The 26,092-nt window shown below is 39.3% G+C and overlaps 1 protein-coding gene across 1 annotated transcript in view; it reads left to right on the top strand.

Moving 5' to 3' along the window:
* The window catches only part of samd12 (sterile alpha motif domain containing 12), a 151,766-nt gene that overhangs the window by 46,361 nt on the left and 79,313 nt on the right, over nt 1–26,092 (top strand). The window contains exon 4 of the mRNA XM_047384444.1: nt 6,367–6,507. Coding sequence (XP_047240400.1) covers nt 6,367–6,507 — 141 coding nt within the window. The remainder of the gene's footprint in view (nt 1–6,366; nt 6,508–26,092) is intronic.

The following is a 26,092-nucleotide window of genomic DNA, read 5'->3' as shown; positions in this document are numbered from 1 at the left end:
ATTGTCTTTGCCAGCTACATCTGCTTTTTGTTAATTCCTCACCTGTGAGTGCTATTTGTTTGCTTAAAATCAGTGGGCAGGCAGCTGACTGGAGGTGTTAAACAATGTGTGCTGCAGTTGGGAAACATTAACCTGAGGAAACAGAAACCCACATTACATTATTTCACCAAAATCTCAGAAGTACAGTTTCAAGATATTCAAGCGAGGTGCAGTGTTAATAAGCTGGCTTTGTGCACCTGTTCTTCTTTTTATCTCTACCTGCAAAATGAGGCAAACTCCTAGAGGATCAATGCAAAAATGTGTGTATTTTGTGTTTATATTTAAGCGGGTGTAAACAAATGCACTCTAAGCTCCCATTCATCAAAGCCGTAGTTGACTGTGGCAGGCTGTAGCTGCAGATTAATCAGCTTCAGCACAACACGGCTGCTCACCCACCACTCATTAATCCGATTCTCAGGGACAATGTGGAGGTGTGCACAATGCCCAGCCTTTTTCAAGTGTTTGTGTACAACATGCTGGCCCGTATTTGTTTTTGTATAGTGGAAGAATCTTAAAAATAGAAAAATATGACAGACATTAATTGGTCAAATTTAACTAGACTAATTATTTACTAATTATTATTTCCTCTCTGTAGTTCCTGCCACAGTTATTTCAGAAATGTTATGGTTGATTTAGGTAAAAAAAAACAAATAGGGGAGAATTAAAATCTATGTACAATCCATGCATCAAACAACCAATTTTCCAACTTTCCTTTTTTAATTGTGGTTGGGATTGCAGCTCAACATTGTCTTACCTGATTAACATTATGTTCACAAACAGCTGCGGTCGCCTCGGTGGCTGTTGACTCCCTGCCCAAACTGCCAGGTTGTGTCCCTCAGGTTTCAGTTGTTTCTTACCTTAATTTCAAATTTTCAGCTGTCATGTTGTTACGGCATCTATATATGGAGGTACTTCCTGTTTCTGAGGGCCTCACACTTCTCATTTTTACTTCATGTATTGTGTCCTGCTGTTACTATTTTGAGTCTTTTTGGGTTTCTCTTAAGTCTTTATTGCTGTTTTATATAGCGTCTCTGTGCATGGCATTTTAAAGTTAACTTTTTAAAAGCCTAACCAGGCACTGACTCTGCAAAGTATCCTCTGGCTACAGTAGCTACATGGTTACATAGTTGACTCTTCTAGTTTAAAAAATTTATATATAAGGAGGAGGTGTAAAGCCTAAGAAACATGAACATATAAAAGACTTTTTATAGGTGCATACAGGTAAAATTATACGGTTATTTAGGTGAATAGAAATGTAATTTGTAAGACTCAATAGCATTTCTGCTGAAAGAAAGTGGAAAGATTTGTAAGATTTATTTTTCAATTGATGGTCTTCTCAATTATGATAAGACCACTGCAGTGAAACTTAAAAAAATCTTTGCTACATTTAAAAATCTGCTCAGAACATTCATCCTCAAGCTACTTTACTGAGTTGGCCAAGTTGCAGTATGTCAGTGGAAACTAAAGAGATTTTTTTTATGCTTTGAAATTACCAAATGGACCAAGCTAGTCTTCTTGTAACTCTGTTGAATAAGCAGGAAAACATCGGCTGTCTTAATATTAGATTTTATACCTCTGCTTTTTCCTTCTACATTTCAGGAGCCTTTTACAACAAATTTGCCTTTCTTCCATCACTATCAGACATTCAGCTCCTTCCAAAGCAACTCTTTCTCTTACCTCATTTATTTCCCCTTGACAACTTTCCACTTCTCCACCCCTCCTTCTCCTCCTCCTCCTCCCTTGCTTCTTCCTCTCCTCCTGGCCATGCTACGCTGCACAGTGCATTAATGGTTTGAAAAATTCCCCGCTGAGACATGGTGTGATCGTCGATGCCAATGACTCAGAACTGGAGAACCAGAGAGTTAAAAGGCTTGGACTCCTCACAGAAGCTGTTCCACCCCACTGATGCTGGCTTGTTGAAAAGGAGGCATGGCACTTTGGCTGAATGTTTTTTACTGTAATCACTGGTATTCTTATATTGCAGTAATTGCAGCATTTCACCAGCCTGCAGAGTAATCTAATGTTAGAGCCTGATGATATCAAAAGGCACCCACACACATTGTGTCAATCATCAACTTCTCATTTAATTAACCTGCAGAAAGCAACCTCTCAGACTATACCTGAAATGCATCCCGTACCAAACTACATAAAGTGCTGTTGACTTACTCACTGTCCAAATGCTCTGGTTAACAATTATTTTATTAATTGAGTATTCTATCGATTTATTCTGATTATTAATTGAGTAACCGAAGAAAATGTTGCATTCTGTATATTTTCCATTCTGCATTTTCCATTTTCCATTTAACTACCTATGCTTATTTTATTAGTGGTAGAAATACATAAAAAAAACAATTGAACAAATACTGTAGTAGGGTTTTGAACTATGATGCGTCTCCTAGAAGCCATGATAAGTTCCATTTGCATTTTGTGCATTTATTTTAAAACGTATGACAATAAACTTTAGTTTGATCAAACAAATACATCGCTTATGATCAGAATTGTGAGATAACGTTCAAAATAATGATCTAGAATGACGGTGGTTGAGATGGCGGTCAGCAGAAAAGTTTGCAAAAAACCCTTCACCCAAGTACCTGTTGGGAACGCCCGTATCAGCTAAATAACTGGGACCACACCTCCAAGCAATCACCTGAAGTGTAGAAAAATCTGAACACCTGTGCCACCATAACAAATAAACAAAACAAACATTCACTTTGGCTCTTACAGCAGCTAAAAAAGACCTTATAACATCAGAATGTCAAAAACTCAGCCCTCTCTGGTTGACCTCTCTGCCTCTAGTGAAAATGGTCACAAACAAAAAAGTGCATGAAATGTCGCTTGCATATTGAATTCTGGATTTTAAAGAGATTGTTTTAATATTAAAAAGCATGTTATCCAGACAAAATAGAGCCCTTGTAGTGTACTTATGTGCCAAGTTACATTCTTCTTGTAATAAAAAGAATTACCTGTCAAAAAGGTATACAGCAAATTTAAATTCAAGCTTAATATACACCAACTTTTATAAATCAGGCCTCACTTTTAGTTTCCTCATGTATGCGAGTGGCCTCTTTCTGCAGTCATCGAGACATCTGTGGTTTATGGAAGTGCATCTTTCAAAGAGCAAGCTGATAATAACTACGCGTGACTCAGTTGTTGGATTTTGGGGGTCCGCCGCTGCAGCGGATGTGTCCTGCTCAGGTGTTGCAGCATCAAGGATATGCTGTTATGGAATGCTAATTCAGTTTTACAGTACGATGTGTTTCTGATAAGTTTAAAGTGATCCCACACTTTTGACACTTTGTCGTTATCTCTCTGCTTCTTTTTGCCCCTCGCCAATCTCCCCTCATAGTTGATGACATGGCCTCCACGTATCAGCAGCGTAGGCTATCATTAGCGGAAGTCAGAGCATTGTGCAACACAAATAACCACCTGGCTGGAACGCAGTGCGCTGAATAATTAAACATAATTTAACAAAGCCTCGACATACATTATTTCCCTGGAGGATTAGTTTTAAAGGTTTTTGTGGCACTAGTGAGAAAGGGAAGAAGCATTGAGCGTCATTTCAGCCCTAGTCCCTGCTCTTAAGATGCCAACACTTATGCCCTCAGTTGCCTGAGACAGATCTGGTAGCTCCTTGCAATTCAAATCATTTACAGGATAGCCACAAATTTCTGAGTATTTTCTTCGGTCTTTATGTGATAGACAAACACAAACGGCATGTGACAGGCCATGTCATGACTCTAAAGTGGAAGGGAATCGATGCATGATTTTCACATTTTGTTTAAACAATAATCTGAAGCGTGTGGCATGCATTGGTACTCAGCCCCCATGAGTCAATACTTTGTAGAACTACGTTTTACTGCAGTTATAAGTCTTGGGGATGTGTCTCAACCAGATTTATCTGTTTTTAGCCCATTTATTTTTATAAAATAGCATAGGCTCAGTGAGATTGGATGTAGAACATCTGTGAACATCAACTTTCAAGGCTTGCCACAGATTCTCAGATTGGATGTAGGTCTGGACTTTGACTGGACCATTATAACCCGTAAATATGTTTTGATCTGAACCAATCCATTGTAGCCCTGGCTGCTCTTTGTGGTTTTCTTTCTTCTTCACACATTGCCATTAAAGTCCGACCTCTGAAGTAAACTAAAAATAGTTGTCCAATTAGCAGATTATCCCACCTAAGCTATGGATCTCTGCAGCTCCTCCAAAATTACCATAGGCCTCTAGGTTGTTTTTCTGGTTAAAGTTCTCTTGGTCTGTTTAGGTGGTTGTGTCTTGGTTGATTTGAAGATGTTTCTGCTCCTTCCACTTTTAGATAAATGATTATTTTTGGGATGTTGTTCAAAGCTTGAAATATTGTTTGTTTACGCTGCTTTAAACATCCATGCAACTTTATCCCTGACATATCTGATGCTGTTTGTTCATAAATCACTTCTGAAGGGAGTTGGGTAGATTTTATATTGGGGTATCAGAGTGAAAAGGACACAATATTTAGATTTTTATTTGTAAATATTTTCAGTTTTTTGATATCTTTGGCTTGACAGTTTTGTCTTTGTGTTAGAATTAAACACATTGAATTCTGGGGTCTTAACCCGAAAAAGTATTAAAAACCTCAAGAAGAATAAATACTTTTGAGGAACCGTACAAACCCTTCTGTGGTAAGCATCCATACCAAGTTATGCCCAATTGGGCTATTCTTTTGAGTACTTTACTTTCAGTTTTCAAAGGTGTATGGCTAATCTCTTATTCCTGCAGAATCGGCCGTAGTATGTGTCATGCTGTGTTGTATCTCTTAACAGATGATACTGGAGCAAGGAGAGAAATGTGAATCTCTGTTGCCATGCCAATCTATCTTTGGTTTCAGGTGACAAGTGATGGTTGGTCAATTTTTATAGACCCATAACAGCATGGCTTATGTGCACATTGGCTCTATCATGTCAACTTTTATGTCTCTGTCTTCTCCTTCAGTTTGTTCTCCACCTTTCCATTGATCCTTATTATATGTTCCTGCTACATGTAAGTCTTTATGACTACCTAGCTCTCTGGTGTTAATGTAATGTTCAGATATGATGTAATTTACACTGAAAAAGCTCTGCATTCCAGCATTTTAACCCCATCTGGATGTAGCACCAAGCAAAGCAAAGTTCTTGTTTGGTTTATGTGGAAGATGATTTGTCTCCTCCTACTGTCAGCTTAACATCTTTAACATTAGTATATAGACACGCTTCCCCAGCGCTGGTTGTAGTCGTATGTAGTAGCAAGAAACAAATCCAAACAAATAAAGATATCTTTCTTATTTGCTTTTATTTACTGTTAATGGGAGCAAGATTTTAATTTTAAATACAGAACCATGCAATGGTATTCATATCCCTCGGACATTATGACATTTAGCACTTTTGTCGTATTAAAACCAAACTTTTCAGGTTATTTTAGTATAACTTAGTGGTTCGTACTTGTGAAGTGGCGATAAAATGACGAAAGGCTTTCCAGATTATTTCCAGATAAAATTCAGAAAAGTCTGGCCTGTCGTTAGTACTTCAGTAGAACCTCTTGGCCTGAAGGAGTATTAGACAGTACAAATCTACCCTAAACACCCTTTAGCTCAACTCTTCAGCAGAAAACCTCTCTCAAACTGGGGTCCTTCATATGCAAATCTACAGCCAGTAGCATACTAACTGCCATTTTAACTACTCCACTTCATAAACTAAACAATCCCTTTAACTTCCTCAGGACTGTAAGGCGTAGCACTAATTGGTGGCAGCTTCTTGTCTAAGCAGCCATAAGGGGCACAAGAGCGAAATGAGCTTTAGCTTAGTAATTTCCCTATATTATCCTATCTGCTTACCATCCTGCATGTTACAAGGCACTCATAACAAGGGCTAATAATCACACAATATTCTACAAGTCTTTTTATTAGCGGCCTAAATCCTCTTCGTAAAAGCCTATTGGATGATTAAATTATGTATTTCATACAAGGATTTGCAATTAACTAAAGAGCTGTCAGGGATTCTTGCTCAAGGGATGTACTATCCTGATATTTATGCAAAGAAGGATCTGCTTCACATATGGTTGTGCTAAGCTTAATTGGACAATTCAGACTGATGGTCGCATAACGGGTAAAAGACTCTTTGAGACGTCTGTTTTTATTAATCTACCTTTATAAAGTCCAATTTTAGCATAACTCACCCACAATACCTTGTGTGTTTCCTCTTTCACTGACATAAACACTTCATTTTACATCTGTAGCTGTGTTTGCCAATTTGCCTCTGGCTTGACCTCTGCCCCTGAACCTTAAACTTTGTGTTTTTGCTTATCTATTATCAGGACGGGCCCTAATGAGACTAACAGACAGAAAGCTGGAGAGAATGGGGATTATACATGAAGCCCAGAGGCAGCACATCCTGCAGCAAGTCCTGCAGCTTCGGGTCCGCGAGGAAGTCAGGACTCTTCAGCTCCTCACACAAGGTAAATTTTTCAGCACCTAAATATTGCATCAAGCATTTACCTGCATTATACAGCCCCTTATCCCTCCCTAGAACCCAGAATTTCTTCATTGCACACTGTATCTGTATATCTAGGTTGAAATTTATTCACTGAAATACCAAAAGCAAACATTCAAATAAATATACCAATCATTCGAGATTCACAAGACATCTGTCGTCATGGCAGTTGCTGCATATTTCAAAGCCTGGAGGAAGTGATGAATCAGAAAATGATTATGCAACAAAAGAGCCATGCAGAAACATTTTCTTCTGCTGTTCTATTCACAAACCATTGAGTCCAGATGATGATGGCTTGTTGGTACAGTTATGTCTCAACATAAATTTACCTTTACATGTGATAAACTCCTGTAGCTGCAGGTTCTAACACTGCTGTCTCTAAAACTGTCAGTTTGTAATGCTGCAAGCAGAGATAGTTCCTGAATATGCTGATATCTGCTGAGATATTCTCCAAGGTTGTTCCAGATGGTTGTTTCAGATAGATGTAACAGATGCAGCTAATGTATACACGAGTGTGCAAAAGGTTCAAGGCATTATATACTAAGGTTGTTGCTGTATGGGAGTATGGGGATATACTATGAGAAAGTGTGCCGACAGAAACCTATTCTTCCTTCTAAACATTTGAGATAGGTCTATGGGCTACACAAAACATGTCAATTACATTTTTTGCACAAAATTATTCTCAGATAATGAGATTTCACCTCCTTAGTCCCCCTTTTTTTAGCTCCTTTCAGAATGAGCTGTTTTAGGGCCCTATTGCTTTTATGTAAATGATCTATTCTGGTCATGCCCCCAACCAGCACTTCATACATGTGAAAACAAAACCTAAACTTATAAAACACAACAAGTACTTACATTTCTGTCATCTGCAGATCTGCCACGAACAGTAGGGACTGAATTTTTCATCAAAGTATTTCTGCAAATCCTGACGTGTTCTGATGTGAGTTCTCAAAGCAGTCCGTGGTGAAGTGATTCACGCAAACTAGTACTGACTTCGGCAATGTGACTGGAACATTGCCTTCAAAAATAAAATGAAGCCACGAATCTCTGTAATCCGAAAACGGGAGAATGTGTATGGTCACATGTGGGTCTGTGCAGCCAACAACAGAACATCTACCTTTGACGGCAGCCATTGTATTGTAAAGCGCCTGTAAGCTAAAACCTGCCGGCGAGATGTGATCCTCTACTGAAAATCAAGTGGGTGGAGCTCAGTTGCTAGTCAGGGGCGGGACTCAGGTAATGTTGCTAGGTGCCAGTGTAATTGTGACGTCACACTTACACAGCTTTTGAAACCACGCGTTTTCTAGAAAGATTTTCCCAAATGGAAAAATAAAAATGATCAAAAAGTGAATTTTGCACAATGTATTGCATAATACTTGTATGCATACATGTCCTTTTTATAAAAATAAAAATGAACTGTATTTGTCGAATCGGTCGGCCACTGTAATTGTGTCTAACTCTATCTGAACTTCCAGGATCATGGGGAGAAAGTTAGATATTTTGCACCAGTATTCCTGTAGTGTGGAACAAAGAGTGTAGCTGTGTAATAGAGTGGCTTATATGGTCCAAAACGTCTCAAATAAACCTCAGGGAATATTATATGTAGCTTTGCCTTTGAGTGGTGTAGTCTGTGTTGGATTTTGAATTTTATTTTATGGTAAGCAGGAAATATGCAATATTATTCTACTCAAAGACCAAGAAACTTCCACAGATTAAAAATGTTAAAACCACTTCAGGTTACTCCAGTTTGCTTTCTCTAATGTTTGATACAAAATTTTCTTACCTATGGGTATCCTCCCTTAGTCAGAATGCTACATCGTCAACAGAAGGAAGAGTTTTTAAATGAATGTTAAGCTGATGTTAGATGCTTTCCTAACTTACCATGTATGTTGGTGTAGTAAAAAACACATGTTGCGTGGCTCTGATTGGCTAATCCTGTTATATCTTTCAAGTGTGTATGTTTAATGTGCTTTTGTTCTGAATAGTGCATGGCTATTGGGATCAAGAGTGTGGAATTCACAGTGGTGTGCTGCATCAGGACAACATTGCTTACTTTTGCTGTGATGTGATAATGTAACTTTATTTTTCTTTTCTTTTATATTTAGGGACCAGCTGACATGACTAAGACAAAAATGTCAACACTCTGTGTGAGCCCAAGTGATCACCTAGTTCTAACTGAATTAATCTGAAAGTACATCAAGCTATTTGTTTCAGTTTAAGCATATATCATGCCGAGTGGAGGGAATCTTGATCAGTCCAGAGAGCATAGCATAGCGTGAGATTAAGTAACGTTATTAGGGCGTCGTTGCTTGAGTTACACTTGCTTTGGTTCTGTAGTGATGTAGCACATGTTTGGTATACATGTTGAATAAGAGCTAATAATGAATTTGTTGTTGGTTGTTTAGTCTGTTTGTGCCTTATTATTTCCTTGTTTAACTGGGTTGAACCAGCAACTTTACATCAGTACGTCTGCTACTGGTATTCTGTGGGTCAGATCGAGTGTAACTTTTACTTACTCATATCTCAAGAAGATCACAATCTAAATGTTTTTGAGTGACAGCTTTTACCTGACATGTCACCATGTTTTTTAAAGAAATACATAGTTTTGGGCAGCTTATGTTCAGAATACAGATGCCTCTTCTTTTGTTTGACTTAGTTACCCACCTGCAGCATTAAACAGAGGCAGCAGGATCAATACAGCCTCCAAATTTGCAAAGGCTCTGTTTACAATTTATACACATATAACAGCAGTGGTAATCCATTATGGTAATTAAATCTTTTCATGAGCCATTTTGAATTCATGTATAGCCAAACTAAAAGCTGCACACCGGTTAATAGCAGAGCTGCCAAGGTTGAAATCAGTGGCAACAAAGCAGACAATGTTACAAGCAGCTCCTGTTCACTTTGTTTTTTGTTCATCCTGGAGAACATTTCTCTTTGCTTGCTCCATCAAATGAGATTATTAAAATTCTAGTTTTGCTACAGCAGTTTTGTTTTACTGCACATCTGATTTTTATCTATCTAGTTGTTTTATATATGTTGTTTACTTTGTTAACTCACCAACCTGATGAAGAAAATACAATTTATGATACTTATTACTAATTATTTTTAAATTCAAGACATGTTGGTTGGAACAATGTTTTTACAAGACCTCCTCAGATTTTATCCTCAGTAGGCAAAGCAGTTCTTGGCTTGGATGTGTTTATCCATAACATAAAAATGAGGCAGTGTGTCACAAAAGACCATTGCTTAAGATCTGATTTAGTGTTGGAGGGGTTTCAAAGAGATGATGGACAGTAAGAAGAAGTTAAAAAGGGGAAAGAGTAAACAGTTTCAGAGAAAATGCAAACTAAAATTGTTTTCAGAGGATCTTTAGCCTGGGACAGCTTTAGTCGTACTCAGAATTACTTTCTTGTGAATGGTCATGTTGTTTAAGTTGACATTATCACCACCAACTGGTTTGTGACTGAAATCACATAAATGCAAAGCTTTTCTAAAGGCGAAAATAAAATTTATTTTAAAAGCATCCAGAGTAGTGTCTGAGTTATTTAGTCTCAAATGTTTGTCCCAGGAATCACTCCTGAGTTAATTTTGCTTTGAGTTCATCTCTCATTGCTAGTTCCTAATTCTAGACTTAGTTTAGCTAAGTTTTTTCATTTTTAAGATATAAATTAAAAGAAAAAACAGATCAAGAACAAAGCTGTTAGACAAAATAAGGAGTAGGTAGATGTAAAAACTGATAACTGCCTCCCACCTTTTGATCAAATGGCATTCACAGCAATGTGTTCTTTACAATAAAAAAGTAAAGACAACTATTCCATATCTTCAAAATATGATATTACAAAAGCGATAATTTATTCAAAATATTTACCACCAATATTTCAATTCCATGTGACAACAAAGGTTGGGGTTTGAAGCAAATTGACATTGTTTAAGGGCTTTGTTCATTTTCAAACTGTGTTCAGAATACCTGCCTGCTTGAGTTGCAGTTTTTAAATACACCAAATATTGATAAGTACCTGAGTTTCTAAACCTTAGAGAAGTCACGAGAAAAATAATACATCCTTCCTGTACTGGGAACTTCTTAGGATCCTCCATAGGGAGCTGGAGAGTCTTGGTGGGGTGATGGATGTCTGATTTTTCATCCTGAATCTGTCACCTCCAACCTGATCTTGTGTAGACGGAGAATAATTGAATGATAGATTGAGTATGGTACATAATAGCTGCTGCTTTGTTATACTTTCAGGGAACAAAATCAAATCTAAATTTTGAATACGTGTAACTGATCGAAATTAAAATCAGACAATTTAGTTCATCTGCTGATCAGTGTATACCTTATGATAATTTATAAAAAAGTCCATAATTTTTCTTTGCTGCACAAACTTTGTGACACAAAACAACAATAATTTCAGCCTAAACGTGTTTGTTTTTCTCTCACTTTGCACCGTGTAGCATGTTCTGCTGGTTCTCTTTTCCACCCAGTGAATTTCAGCCTGCCTTGTTTCTCGCTTAGCAAATCCAGCAGCTTTCCTTTGCCAACCACCAGCAGCAGCCTGCATCATCACTGCTTGTTTCTTCACACCCATCTGCACAGACCCTGAAAAACAGAGCTGCCGCAGGGGCATAGAAACAAATTCCAGGGTTCCAGATTCTTGGAAAACATTTGGAGTGAAAGAAAGCAGGAAAGAAAGCGACTGTGGCTAGAGGCGACTGTGGCTCAGTAGGAAGAGTAGTCGTCTTGCAATCAGAAGGTTGTGGGTTAGATTCCAGCTTCCTCCTGCCATATGTCGATGTGCCCCTGGGCAAGGCACTTAACCTCAAGTTGCCTACCGATCTGCGTATCGGTGTATGAATGTGTGAGCGTTAGTGAGTGCGATTGGGTGAATGTGGCGCTAGTGTAAAGCGCTTTGTGCGGTCTGTATGACTGGAAAAGCGCTATATAAGTTCAGTCCATTTACCATTTTTAGTCCATCAGCGAGGTGAAAATAGAAAGTGAGAGGAGGAACAAGACAGGGCATTTAGCTGAGGTATGACACTTGCTAAAGGCTACACTCAGCATCTTAGGCCTCTCTTCCCTTTCCATTTTTATTTTGTTTTCTCCTCCCTGTTTTCATCTCCTCACTTCTGTATTGATGATATGGGAACAGACAACCCACCCGTCTCAGCAGGACATCGCATTTTAGAGCCTTTGGAAGAGGGACAGAGAAGACGGAAGTTTAATGAAGGAGATAAATGTAAAATGATGAAGACAAAATGAAAAGAAGAAAATCAAAGAGCATCTTTTAACATCAGTTTAAATTAAATAAAAATTGGTTTTGAGTACAATGGAGTGATAAGGTGAACAAGCAAACCAACCTTTATTATTTGAATTTGTTGGATGAATTGTATTAGTGTTTAATTTGTAAGCACCAGTACTGAAGTTAATTGTGTGTCTAAATGTTGAGAAAAAAAGTCACCCTTAGGTCTTTTGCTTTTGGCAGAAAGCTTTAAAAAAAATGGAAGGAGGAGAAATGTTGAAGTATTTTTAGGCTCAAACGCATACTTCATTTAGTTGTAGCAAAAGAAAGATACAGCTGTACTCAGTTGGAAGTAGAGCAAGTGGAAGACAAGTGAAATGAGGAAGTGGCAATGGGCGAGTGTTGATGAGGTAACGAGGAAACAAAGAGGAGAAGGGTTGGTCAGATAGGTGCCAAAAAGGGTGTATGATGAAGAAATTTAGAAAGTGTTTGTATGGATGGATTGTCTTTCTATAACCATATAACCCTAGAAAGTAATTTGTTTTTTTCTATTAATTTTGGCTCACACATTAATTATACCATAGTTATGCTCCTGTATTGCCTGAATGAACATGTTAAATGAGAAATTAGACACTAAAATTAAAACTATTCTGTGATTAAATTAAGTTCCCGTGGGCCACTCCACAGTAGAACAGAGTTCAGCCTCTCTCGTGGAGATGGGTTCCGGAGCCCACGCTGTGCATGGAGGTGAGATGGAGGTGAGCCTAAGCATCCGGGGATCGGGCCGCTGAAGTCTCCACCTTTGTCTGACGCCCAATCCTCTTTGCACCAGTCCCTCATGGTTCCCCCTGCAGGTGGAGGGCCCACTGGGGATGGTCTTGGGTCTCTCATTCGGGCTTGGCCGGGTCCCATGAGGAGCAACCCAGCCACCAGGCGCTCTCAGCCTCCCTGGTAAGGCCTATGCCAGGGTATTGGAGAGGAGAGTCTTGCCAATAGTCGAACCTCGTCTTCAGGAGGAGCAGTGGGGTTTTCGTCCCGGCTGTGGAACACTGGACCAGCTCTATACCCTCTACAGGGTACTCGAGGGTTCATGGGAGTTTGCCCAACCGGTCCACATGTGTTTTGTGGACCTGGAGAAGGCATTCGACTGTGTCCCTCGTGGTGCCCTGTGGGGGTTGCTCCAGGAGTATGGAATCGGGTGCCCTTTATTAGGGGCTATCTGGTCTCTGTACAAGCGGAGCAGGAGTTTGGTCCGCATTGCCGGCACTAAGCCGGACCTTTTCCCGGTGCATGTTGGACTCTGTCACCGGTCCTGTTCATAACTTTTATGGACAGGATTTCTCCTATCTCTCCGGACTTGGAGGAAAAATCCTCCAAGTCCGAGGCCATGGTTCTTGACCGGAAAAGGGTGGCTTGTCCTCTTCAGGTTGGAGGGGAGTTCCTGCCTCAAGTAGAGGAGTTCAAGTATCTCGGGGTCTTGTTCATGAGTGAGGGAAGAATGGAGCAGGAGATCGACAGACGGATCAATGCAGCTGCCACAATAATGGGGGCGCAGTGCCGGTCTGTTGTGATGAAGAGAGAGCTGAGCCAAAAAGTGAAGCTCTTGACTTACCGGTCGGTCTACGTTCCTACCCTCACCTATGGCCATGAACTTTGGGTCATGACCAAAAGAACGAGACCCCGGATACAAGCGGCTGAAATGAACTTTCTCCGTAGGGTGGCCCGGCACTCCCTTAGAGATAGGGTGAGGAACTCGGCCATCCGGGAGTAGCTGGGAGTAGAGCCGCTGCTCCTCCACATCGAGAGGAACCAGTTGAGGTGGCTCAGGCATCTATACCGGATGCCTCCTGGACGCCTTCCTCTGGGGGTGTTCCAGGAAGGCCCCACCGGGAGGAGGCCTAGGGGACGGCCCAGGACACGCTGGAGGGACTGTGTCTCTCGGCTGGCCTGGGAACACCTTGGGCTCCCCCCGGAGGAGCTGGAGGAGGTGTCTGGGGAGAGGGTCGTCTGGGTGTCTCTGCTGAGTCTGCTGCTCCCACAACCCGGTCCCGGATAAAGCGGAAGACGACGAGTACAAATACGACGACAAGTACGAGTACGAGTAAATTAAGTTCCTGTAGGAAAGATACAACTACCTGTAAAAAGCTAAGCCATTCTGAGCCATGACCACCAGTATTTAACAAGACTATGAGACACATATTAGGATGAAGGAGTAGTTCATCTGAGCTAAACAATAAGAATGGAAACCTACCTAAATAAACCATTGTCTATAAGCTAGAAAACATCAGTTGTATCTTAAAATTAAAACAAAAACACATTTCTAAAAAAACTAATTTTAAGTCTGCTGTTTCATCAATCAAGTATGTGGAATTCAGTGTTTGGCTGTGTCAAGATGAGTATGTTCGTTTTGCTTTAATTTTACTCTCTCATCCCAAGAGGTCAGATAAAAATCATCTGAACTAAGCAAAAAGTAGGTCATGCCATAAGTTTCACTTTTATTTTCAAGCCTCCAGCATGCTGAGGTTAGTGAATCTTCATTGGTGAGGACAGCAAACTCTAGTGTAAGTTTAGGTAATATTAATTTTGGGTCATTGCCGCAATATTTGTGTCACAGTTGTGTTGGATTTGTAGTAACACACTTGTGTGGTATAATATAGTTCTGATGCTTCTACATTTTTAAACATGTACAAAAAATCTGGGGGAGCCCAGCTTATCTTTTGATCAACATGGATTAACACTTTCTTCGAACCACTGTAGATTAACCCCATTTCCAAACTTGTCACTTCTTCTTAGCCTTAACCAAATGGCTATAAAAGAGGTGTGGGTGACTCAATTGATTTTGACTATCCAAAATGAAATGTTGTAGTCACACAGCCTTTTCTGTGTCAATTTCTCCATGGGCAAGGCACTTAACCACAAGTTGCCTACTGATCGGTGTATGAATAGCTGTGTGCTTATGTGTGCAGCAGGGTGTATTCCACTATAGAGTGAAAGTGCTCTGACACAAGAAAAACTAACACTGCACATCGTCCTGAACACCCTATCCCCACTTAAACATGGTGATGCAGCACCATGCTATGGCAATGCTTCTCTTCAGCAGTTGGGTGCTAGAAAAGACTTGAGACTGTGGTAGATGTTCATCTAAATCTTAAATGTACAACCAGACCTACGATGAAAGGGTTTAGATCAAAGCATATGTATGTGTTAGAATGGCGTAGTCAAAGTCCAGACCTAAATCTAACAATAAATCTGTGGTAAGACTTGAAAATTGCTGTTCAGAAATACCATCCAATCTGACTGTGCTCTAGCTATTTTGCGCATAAATTCGATAACAAAAAAACTCCTCATTTATTAGATTTGCATCGATGTGGATGCATGCCTCAGTGGGGTGGACTAGAAATACAAACCATACTTTTCAGATATTCCTTTTGTTAAAAAAAAAAAGTTAAACCCATGTATTATAACGATACACTACTTTGCACTGGTCCATCACATTAAATTAAATAAAGAGTTCATCGGTCTATGTTAGATTCCTAGCAAAAAACATGTTTAGAGGGAAACAAAAATCTGCCTTTGTAAAATGAGAGAGTGCAGACGAGAGGAGCTGGAGTCAGAAAGGTACACAAAAGGGTAAAAGGAGAGGGCCGACAAGTGAATGAGGTGTTGTAATTACTCCAGTGTACCCAGCCAGAATTAGCTCAATGGACAGTGATTAACCTTTATGGCTCACTGCGCAAAGGGAGGGAAATAATTAGATTTCCCTCATCGTTGTCTTTGCCACAGGGACGGCAGAGGCTCAGGATCACTTATTGCTTATAATCATCAGAGGCGGGCCGAGGTTCTCCAAACAGAAACCAATATTCCAACCACAAAGCCCTCAGAGCGTCAAGTGTGCAGTCTGGTTAGAGTTAGACTCATGCAGAGTCGTTTGATGTGCAGCTCCCCAACGGCCTCCTAAACAGGAGGTCATTAAAAGCAACGCACATATTTCATCTACATGACAAGAGCTGATGTTTCTCTAAATGCTGTTCAATGCTTTACATTCACAAACCCAATTAAAGCGTTTTTAGATACACCAGGGTATTTGCCATGATCTTGTAAACATTGTGGCAAAAAACGTAAGCATCTTGCTTGACTTCATCTGAACTAATCTTAAAAAACTGAAACTCTGAGGTGAAAGAAAATGACAGTGTCGTTAGATTAAGTTGTCTCGATGTTGGCCTTTAACCATTGTAATTGTTGTGAGAAAAAGGTGCCACTACATCTGTAAAATTGACTCAACAAACATTGGATCCTGCTAAACCACTGTTTGTCTGCTCCTCTTAAAAATTATTAAACAACAAAACCTTCTTATCTTTTGTATTCGATTTCACACCTTTAAACATTTCAGGCTTTTCAGTAACAGCCTGATGCCAGTAAATATGCTATTACTGACTTGTGAAATCATCACTTTTAATAGCAACTTAAATTACTTGAATTACACAGCTGACAGAACTCAATGAAAGTGCTTTTTCGAGAACGTGGTACTAATCTGTGAATGTAGACACAGGCTCACTGCATACGCTTCATTTACTGTAACAGAGTCTCATTTAAATCAGTCAACTTTAGGGAAATGAATCCTAGAAGCTTTACTGTTTTTCTGTCTGCCACACTACTTAAATATTTATAAAAAAGTTTGTGGGAGGTTTTGTCATGTTTAATTAAGAGTGAGAATAATACTTTCATACTTTTGGATTTACGTTATTAAAGTGTTTATCTTTTATTCATCTTCCATTTAACAAGAGCGACTTTCTTAGATGCAATCTTTAGAAATAAAGACTGCAAGTAAAAAATTGTTATTCAGGCCCCAGTGTACTTGTATCTGTAGATATCTACAGCCTCGGGGCAGTAAATGAAGGAAGTCTTCTTGTTTTGCTCCAGTAGACCTCAGTTCCTTTGCTGTGGGCATCTTAATACATTATTTCTTCCCACTTCATAAAGGGAAACACTCCAATCAGAGCACTTTGCTAAACTTTATGTCTCTCTTTTTACACTTGATCATCTAAACTTTGCTGACGTGAAGATCTGTAGTGACTTGAGAAACTTCGCTGTGCTGAGCACAAATGAAACGAGGGTTTTCACATCCATGCGTTCCCCAGCTGTTAGAGTAGCACTTCATTTTACAGTCTGGTGCCTGTTCAATAACAAGAAGGAAATCAATAAATGAATGTAATCATACCTACAGAGAAACTCACTCCTAGTATGCTGGAGCATCTCAATACAGTAGAATATTACTGAATGTGTGTAATGAATTGTTGTGCCCCCAGCCATGGATAAAAATATGGTTAAGCATGGACTCTGAACTTGGCACAAACAAATATGCTGGTAGGAAACAGCACCTTGAAATACCTAGTCCAGCCCAGGAGAGGAGAGGAGAGGAAACTCACATGAGTAGAATTAGTCCAGCTTGCGGGTATAACTACTACTAAGAATAGCTGCCCTGCTCCTTTGTTCGTGCCCGCCACGTAGCTGGGCCGTGCCAACTCAGCTACCCATACTAGTGCCCTTTGGACCTCCCGTCCTCCTTCTTCAGAACGGTTCACATAAGAAGTGGTGTTTAGACAAAGAAAATCAGTTTGGGATGAAGCCACATAAAATTGTTGTTTATTTCATGATGTTTTTGCTTTGTGTGTGTTTTCTTTTTAACGTGTTGTTGTGGAATTTTCTTATCAAAGTGGGTAGAAGTTGACTCAGGAGAAGAGAAAATCCAGACTTTGTCTTTATAAGTTTTATTCAAAGGCATTAAGCGTTTGAAGACCCTGTCACTGAGGTTAGCCAGTGAAACAGAGCCCCGATCACCATTTACACACAGTATTTATACCAAACATGACAGGGTTATCTCAACTTCATAGAGTCTGTGTTTTATGACCCCAGACCCTTCTCGGGTTCAGAGGTGACAAAGTTATCTAGGAACAAACCATCTGCTCTTCCCGAGACATCACTCTAACAAATGGGTTTTAACCATTAAATTTCTGATAATGGCTTTTACAGCCTCCTCCTCTAACACAGATGTTCAGAGGAGTGAGGTAACCTAAAGGTCATACATTGTGGAACACTTACTGCAAGAATTTCCATCACAGTGTTCTGTCCAGCAGAGTAGCTCAGAATAGTTGTCTGAGTGCCAAGAAGAAGCCCAACAGATTTACTTTCACAAGCGGCATCACGCTTTAATGCTTCTATATCTATAGATATAGATATAGATATATGTATATATGTATAATAACTGCTTTGGGATTATGCGTGGTTTTGAAGGTTGAACTATTTCAGGTCCGCTAAAGTGAACAGACCTCTAAACTTTGAGGTAGTATTTGTTCTGAGTTGTGTTTGAAAGTTACAACAAACTTTATTGAATGGGTGGTTTTAAACACAGATCGGCCACAATGCGCTGCCAGCGTTCATGTATGCATTATTGTGTATATCAATGGTAGTTAAATCTACATGTTTGACTTTTAAGAAGTGGTAAACAAGCAGTAAGCTTTTCTTTGTTAGTTAAAGGGAAAATGCTATTGCAAGGCAGGTCATAAATTAACAAATTCTTATATTAGTAGGAGAAGTTGTGAATTTATTCCATATGTATGCAGAGTTTACCAGTGCTCACATCAATCTTTTATCAATTGTACTAATACCACTGCCACATTTGACTAGTATTCCAAGGACAATCTTTGACAGACCAAATGGTTATTTAATTAAATATTAAATAATGTAAGCATCTTGCCTGCACAACAGAATAATTAATCAGATTTATTACTGCTTAATAAAACCCAAAATGCAGTTTATCAAATCTGAACATTACATAAAATGACTGAAAAGGATTTTTAAATCTATAAATGTTATGTTGTGACCATGTTATGGCCAATCATGAGGAAGACTTCTTACTTGACAGTTGACAAAGGTCAATGGATCAAGGCCAAAGGAAAATGGATGTATGGTTGTTTGCTTTGCAAAATCAAAATGGAATTTTAGCATTAATTTCTAAACATAACATCTGTTACACTGTGAAACATGTCTATGTATAATTCAGAAAAAGGGGGAATCATTTGGATTAAAAAGTTAATTTGGAGGTCGTAAACCAGATTTGCTGAAGTGCAGCTAAAATTTTAACCAACCTCATTTAGAAAAGAAATTAAAACATATTGGCTTTGGCCTTTTAGCTGGAAAACCACTCACATACAGAACTGTGCAAACGTTTTAGGCAGGTGTGAAAAAATGAGATCAGGGCTCTGTGGGGCCAGACCATCAGTTCCAGTAGGTCTTGTTCTTCTCTATGCTGAAGATAGTTCTTAATGACTTTGGCTGTATGTTTGGGTTCACTCACTTAGCATTTTGTAAATTGATTAAAATAAACAATCATCATTTATATATCTAAATGCATTCTTGGTTTACAGCCTTGTTTCACACCTGCCTAAAGCTTCTGCAAATCCATCCCATCTGGCTGCAAATACAGATTTTACCTGCTTTCCCAACAAGAAACACACAAATATTTGTAGCTACTCCAATATCAGTTTGGTGGTTTGTGCTTCAATATATTCTTGAATCCTCACCAGATCTTTAAAATCTGTGTCTGAAAGATGCTACTGCTCTACGTTTATTCTAAACATTTAAAATACTTATCTGTGTTGGCTTTCCGAGGGCCTTGCAACCATTCAGAAATATTTGTCCGTCAGTCAGTGAAATGAGCTAAAGATTAGGTTGATGGCCATGAGGCCTTCTTACCGTACCTCAAAGACTTGGAGGCCATCAACAAGGATAAGTTGTCAATATACCAGAGGAATCTTCCAAAAAGCTGCTCAGTAATCATAAGAATGATTTAATTGTTCTAATTATAATAGTTTTATTTTATTGATTATGTAATTATGTAATAAAACTATTGATTCTTCAGAACGATTATTTTTACATTGTTTAATTATCTTGTCTCATTTCCTATCAGAAACCTACTTTTTGGTTGAATGAAAATAACTTGTTGAATCTACAGGGGTTGGACAATGAAACTGAAACACCTGTAATTTTAGTGTGGGAGGTTTCATGGCTAAATTGGACCAGCCTAGTAGCCAGTCTTCATTAATTGCACATTGCACCAGTAAGAGCAGAGTGTGAAGGTTCAATTAGCAGGGTAAGAGCACAGTTTTGCTCAAAATATTGAAATCCACACAACATTATGGGTGACATACCAGAGTTCAAACGAGGACAAATTGTTGGTGCACGTCTTGCTGGCGCATCTGTGACCAAGACAGCAAGTCTTTGTGATGTATCAAGAACCACGGTATCCATGGTAATGTCAGCATACCACCAAGAAGGACGAACCACATCCAACAGGATTAACTGTGGACGCAAGAGGAAGCTGTCTGAAAGGGATGTTCGGGTGCTAACCCGGATTGTATCCAAAAAACATAAAACCACGGCTGCCCAAATCACGGCAGAATTAAATGTGCACCTCAACTCTCCTGTTTCCACCAGAACTGTCCATCAGGAGCTCCACAGGGTCAATATACACGGCCGGGCTGCTATAGCCAAACCTTTGGTCACTCATGCCAATGCCAAACGTTGGTTTCAATGGAGCAAGGAGCACAAATCTTGGGCTGTGGACAATGTGAAACATGTATTGTTCTCTGATGAGTCCACCTTTACTGTTTTCCCCACATCCGGGAGAGTTACGGTGTGGAGAAGCCCCAAAGAAGCGTACCACCCAGACTGTTGCATGCCCAGAGTGAAGCATGGGGGTGGATCAGTGATGGTTTGGGCTGCCATATCATGGCATTCCCTTGGCCCAATACTTGTGCTAGATGGGCGCGTCACTGCCAAGGACTACCGAACCATTCTTGAGGACCATGTGCATCCAATGGTTCAAACATTGTATCCTGAAGGCGGTGCCGTGTATCAGGATGACAATGCACCAATACACACAGCAAGACTGGTGAAAGATTGGTTTGATGAACATGAAAGTGAAGTTGAACATCTCCCATGGCCTGCACAGTCACCAGATCTAAATATTATTGAGCCACTTTGGGGTGTTTTGGAGGAGCGAGTCAGGAAACGTTTTCCTCCACCAGTATCACGTAGTGACCTGGCCACTATCCTGCAAGAAGAATGGCTTAAAATCCCTCTGACCACTGTGCAGGACTTGTATATGTCATTCCCAAGATGAATTGATGCTGTATTGGAGGTCCTACACCATACTAATAAATTATTGTGGTCTAAAACCAGGTGTTTCAGTTTCATTGTCCAACCCCTGTATTTAAGTTCAAGCTCAATTATAGGACGTATTAAAGTTTAGACAGACGAGCATGACAAAGAGAATGACATGTTTTACTGATACTTGCATTAATACAGTCAGGAAGGAGTCCTATTTTTAGTTGGTTTATTAAACTGATGTCAATTGTATATAAATCTTGACCTGAGGAGAATTCAGTTGAAGTTAGCTTTTATTTCCCTCTCTTTGACTTTACTTCATTCAGTTTTCCATTGTCTTCAGTGACTGATAACAAACTGAGCATGTTCTGTTGGCCGACAAGGGTGAATACTTTTAGTTTTTTCCTCCAAAGTATTTATTGAAATGAAGCTCCTTAACTCTAAGGCTTACAGAGCTTTTTTCTGTGAATCAGATGTTTTGCGTTGAGTGTGTGGGGAAACGAGAGCTCTCATTATCTGAGTCCTCTCCTCAGGCTGCTGCACTCTGTGAGGGCAAACTCTCCTTAAACTTCCCCTTCATTCCTCCCATCATTCTTTCTCTTTTGTTCCTTTTCCCACCACCCATGAAGGTCAAATTAATTCTTTTTTTTTATATAATTTCCTGTCAGGGAGATTTCTCCCACAGAGACTCTACCAATGGCTCAGTGTTTGAGAGATGTGATAAAGGTTAAGACAAAGTGGAATGTCTGTCTCTGACAAAGTGAATAATGTGACTCTGCTAGTCAGAGAGGAGACTGTACGTCTAATATCCCTCTTAAAGTCCACCAAAGTCTCATTTTCTCTGTGAAGATGGACAAAATGTGGATACCTTGGGTGACAACACATTAAGAGCAATCAGGTTTCTGCACACAAAGAAAATATAATTTTTGAGTAAATTATCACCTAATACCATGAGTTGACATCCACAACAAAGCTACACGATTCTGATGGTAATAATAATAATTTCAGAAAACAGACTAATTGCTTCTCCTGTTGAGAGGCCTCTTTTAAAGATTCATGAGCAACCAACTTATAAAACAAAGGTAGGGCAAGAACACATGAATGGTATTGTGAAGGGCTAACAGAATGAGACTGAAGTCTCTAGGCAATTCTATATTACAGTAATTATATAATTATTTTAGAATATGACTAAACTTGACTGGTGGATGTTCTATATTTCCTTTAAGTGTCCAACACTGTGCCTCTTTTTAAAAAATATGTATTTTTCAATACACCACAGACTGCTGAGTCGTTGCTGTTCAGCTAACTTTAAATGAGAAATTACATAAAATTGGGTTTCATTTTTTATTTATTAATTAACGTATTTAAAATAAAGCGGGACCTGTAAACACAAAAGCATTTCAGTATTAGTTTTACTAAAGAAGAACAGTATGTCACTGCCTTGTTTACGAATTATTTCCTCTATTACGAATTCTTTAATGTGAATTCTGTTCTTCAGCAATAAATGAAACATGCAACATTTTAATGAAACAAAGTGAAAAGCAATTAATTATTGTAGGTCTGAAAAAAGTTTCCGACTTTCAGGCTCCAGCTATACGGTTTCCTAACTTTTTGAGTTGAATTTTTTCTATTTTGTTGGTATATAAAATGTTTTCAGTCTATTCCCAGCAACAATACTGAGAACTTCCATTAAAAACCCTTGCTGTATTTTGCTAAGCTTTATGAATGGATGTGCCCGAGTCTGGATTTTCCTGTGGCTATCAGGTACAAACGTGCAGCAAACGGCTAAACGAGCCACAAACACATGAAGGATGCAAACTCCAAAACACACCAACACAAAAACCAATGCAATAGAAAAACGCTTCTGAAGAAAAATGCCTTGTTGTTTTGTGTTTTGGAGTTGGCATCCTTCGTGAATTATGGTGTTTGATTCACTCATGTGTTTGCATTGCATTTTCTCCGTTTGCTGCGCGTTTACACATGACGGCCACCGTAGTTTTTGAGTAAAAAGTCACTGATTAAAATGACAGCAAAAACAAACATGCCTAATAAAAGAAAAGAAAATTGTTGTACCCAACATTTTCAATTTAGGAGGATATAAATTTGTCAGTGAAAATGTCAACCTAAAAGTGTACATCTTTATCAGCTCCATTTGCTTGAGGGACACATCTGTATTATTCTTGATCTGCGGTTGGGGCCACACATAATTATTCCCATGACTGCAAGCGGCCCCTGGGCCGCTCTATGAACACTCCGGCTGTACAGTAATTTGGGACTTTTCCTGACATCTTGAAGCTGAGGCCAAGTGTAAATCAACTGGTTTGTTTTTAATTGTAAGCCCAGAGATAATCCGACTGTTTCTGGCAGCGCTTCTAGGCTGTTAGTGTGGAATGCCACTAATGCCGAACTTTCTCATTGTTATGTTGGGTTTTGGGCCCTAGGATGGAGAACACAATGATGACTCTCTATAAGTCACAATGAACGTTGTCTTTCTAAAAATGAAAAAAATTAAAAACTACTACTGGTAATGTTATGATGCAGGGTTAATTACTTTATTATTGGTGTTAAAAGAAGTTTGTTTCATTTCTGTTGTTTCAAACAGGGCAACGTCTTTGCATGTACAAATGTCCAAGAGACAAACATCTTGTTTGAATTAATTTAATATGTATTGAGAGACTCACTTTCCATATCTGTCTCTGTGCATTAAGCTAACAGGAAAATAAGCTTTTCAAACAATATGTTAATAGCTATAATAATACTCTATAATGTAATGTTACTTCAGTAACAGCAGTAATATTAGTTAAATTACTGTTTTCAAATAGAAGGAATTGCCTCATTTTTGTTTTATATTCTAATCCAGGTAAATTGTTCATTTTTTAATTTCACACCGGCCCATGATGTCAGCCAAGTATGGACTAAATGTTAGGAAAGAACTTGGAGTCAAACAACAGCCAGCACACAGATGAAAAGAAAAGTACACAGAAAGTATTATAGATAATCAAGCAACATAAAGAGACTCTGAGGAAGAAATGAAAAGCACAGGTGGAATTGCCTAAAGGCACAGCATCAGCACTGGTTAAATGTGTGTATGAGGGTGCATGCCTGCTTGCGCATGTCTCAGCATCCTAGCCTCTAACCTTTGGCAGAAGAAAACAGATTGCTTTGACAGGTCCGCTGACATCACATGAGATGTTCCGCTCTTTTGCCAGAGTCTCCTGGGAGTCCTTGGCTGCCAAATTTCCAGAAAGGCTTAAGGCTTTACTGCAGTGTGATCTCTGTAATGCCACTGCTGTATGGGGAAAACTCAAAGAGAGCCCAGCTGTCTGTATATTATTTGTAGACATGACTGGGCAGAATAAATGATAAGTCATGGTAGAATCTGGATGGGATGCTGGTTTTTTGGCTTCTTTGCCATGTTGTACCTTTGCAGTTTAACAATAATGTTGACCGCAGCAAGTTTCATATCCACAATGCATCAATTGGCACAAACTAGGGGGACATCTTGGACATGAAAGGTTTAGACATTTACCTTCAGGTTGTCGCTGTTTGCAAAAATGAGCCACCACAATGAACACCTTACCGCCAGATTAGTTATCTACTCTGCTGTGACACTACACAAGCATATTTCAATTCAATTTTCAATTCAATTCAATTCAGTTTTATTTGTATAGCGCCAATTCACAACACATGTCGTCTCAAGGCACTTCACAACAGTCAGGTACATACATTCTAATTAATCCTAACCATTGAACAGTGCAGTCAGATTCAGTTATTTATTCAAATTGGATAAAAAGGTTTTCTATCTAAGGAAACCCAGCAGATTGCATCCAGTCAGTGACTTGCAGCATTCCCTCCTCCTGGATGAGCATGTAGAGACAGTGGACAGTCACTGGCGTTGACTTTGCAGCAATCCCTCATACTGAGCATGCATGTAGCGACAGTGGAGAGGAAAAACTCCCTTTTAACAGGAAGAAACCTCCAGCAGAACCAGAACCAGGCTCAGTATGAGCGGCCATCTGCCACGACCCACTTGGGGTTTGAGAGAACAGAGCAGAGACACAAAGAGAACAAAGAAGCACTGATCCAGGAGTACTTTCTATGGGAAGGAAAAGTAAATGTTAATGGATGTAGCTCCTTTAGTCGTTTCATCTAGAAAGAAAGAACAGATAAACTCTGAGCCAGTTTTCAAGGTTAGAGTCTGAAAGAGAGCACATAGAGTTAGTCACAATAGAAGCTCAGTCAGTAGCCATGTCTAGGAGAGAGAAAGGGTTAAACACTGAAAGACAGGGCCATGTGGATTATTGGTAGAGGGTGAGCATTAAGTTGTTGTCAGCAGAAGCTCGGACGATTCCCCTCTCCAGAAAGGTGTCACAGGTAGACACAGAGTCAGGACAGGTGTAGCTTCTAGGAAGAGAAAAGAGAGAACAAAGTTAAAAGCTGAAATAACAGCAAATAATGCAAAATTGGAGAGTAGTGTGAGAATGTAGCAAAGAGGATGAAATTTGCATAGTGAATTTGCACTATTTCAACCTGTCTTTAAAAAGAAAGTTTTGGGTAAGCATAGGCATATGTACATAGTATTCTTTTTATCTTTTATTTTGCTAAAGTTTCTCTAGACTAAATCTCTGTACGCTGAGAGCACAAGAAGCTGAAGTCAGGTTCCTTGCCTGTGCAAACAAACTTGACCATAAAACTGATTCTGATCATTTATTTTCATATCAGACTGTAGTGCACTGTGTGAGTTAGACTATAAATGTAGCAATTAATCTTAATAATAATTTTTTTGCTTGAATTGTTTGCTCATTGTCCATAATGAGAATTAACACATTCCATAAATTTGTCTGACTATAGGTAGAGGTCATATTTTGGGGGGTGAAAAAAGAGGAGCAAAAACAGAAATGTACACGCTGCTCTTGCTCTTCTTGCTCCATTGTTCAGGAGCTTCTGCATGCAGACATGAAATCAAGTATGAGTTGGCAAAGTGGTGAACTGGTCCAGTGGCATCTGGATGCCAACATTCCTGGAAAATTGTTGAAGTTTGTGCAACGCGTGTGCAAAACCACAGCTTGAGCCCCTCTATAAAAACAACAGCAGTTGACACCTCTTTACTCTCCATTGTTTAGGTGGGGTTTTTTTTAATCCGCCATT

Source organism: Girardinichthys multiradiatus, chromosome 13 (genome assembly GCF_021462225.1).
Source record: "Girardinichthys multiradiatus isolate DD_20200921_A chromosome 13, DD_fGirMul_XY1, whole genome shotgun sequence".
NCBI lineage: Eukaryota > Metazoa > Chordata > Actinopteri > Cyprinodontiformes > Goodeidae > Girardinichthys > Girardinichthys multiradiatus.
The sequence above is the reverse complement of the archived record's forward strand: the minus strand, read 5'-3'. Positions and strand labels throughout refer to the sequence as shown.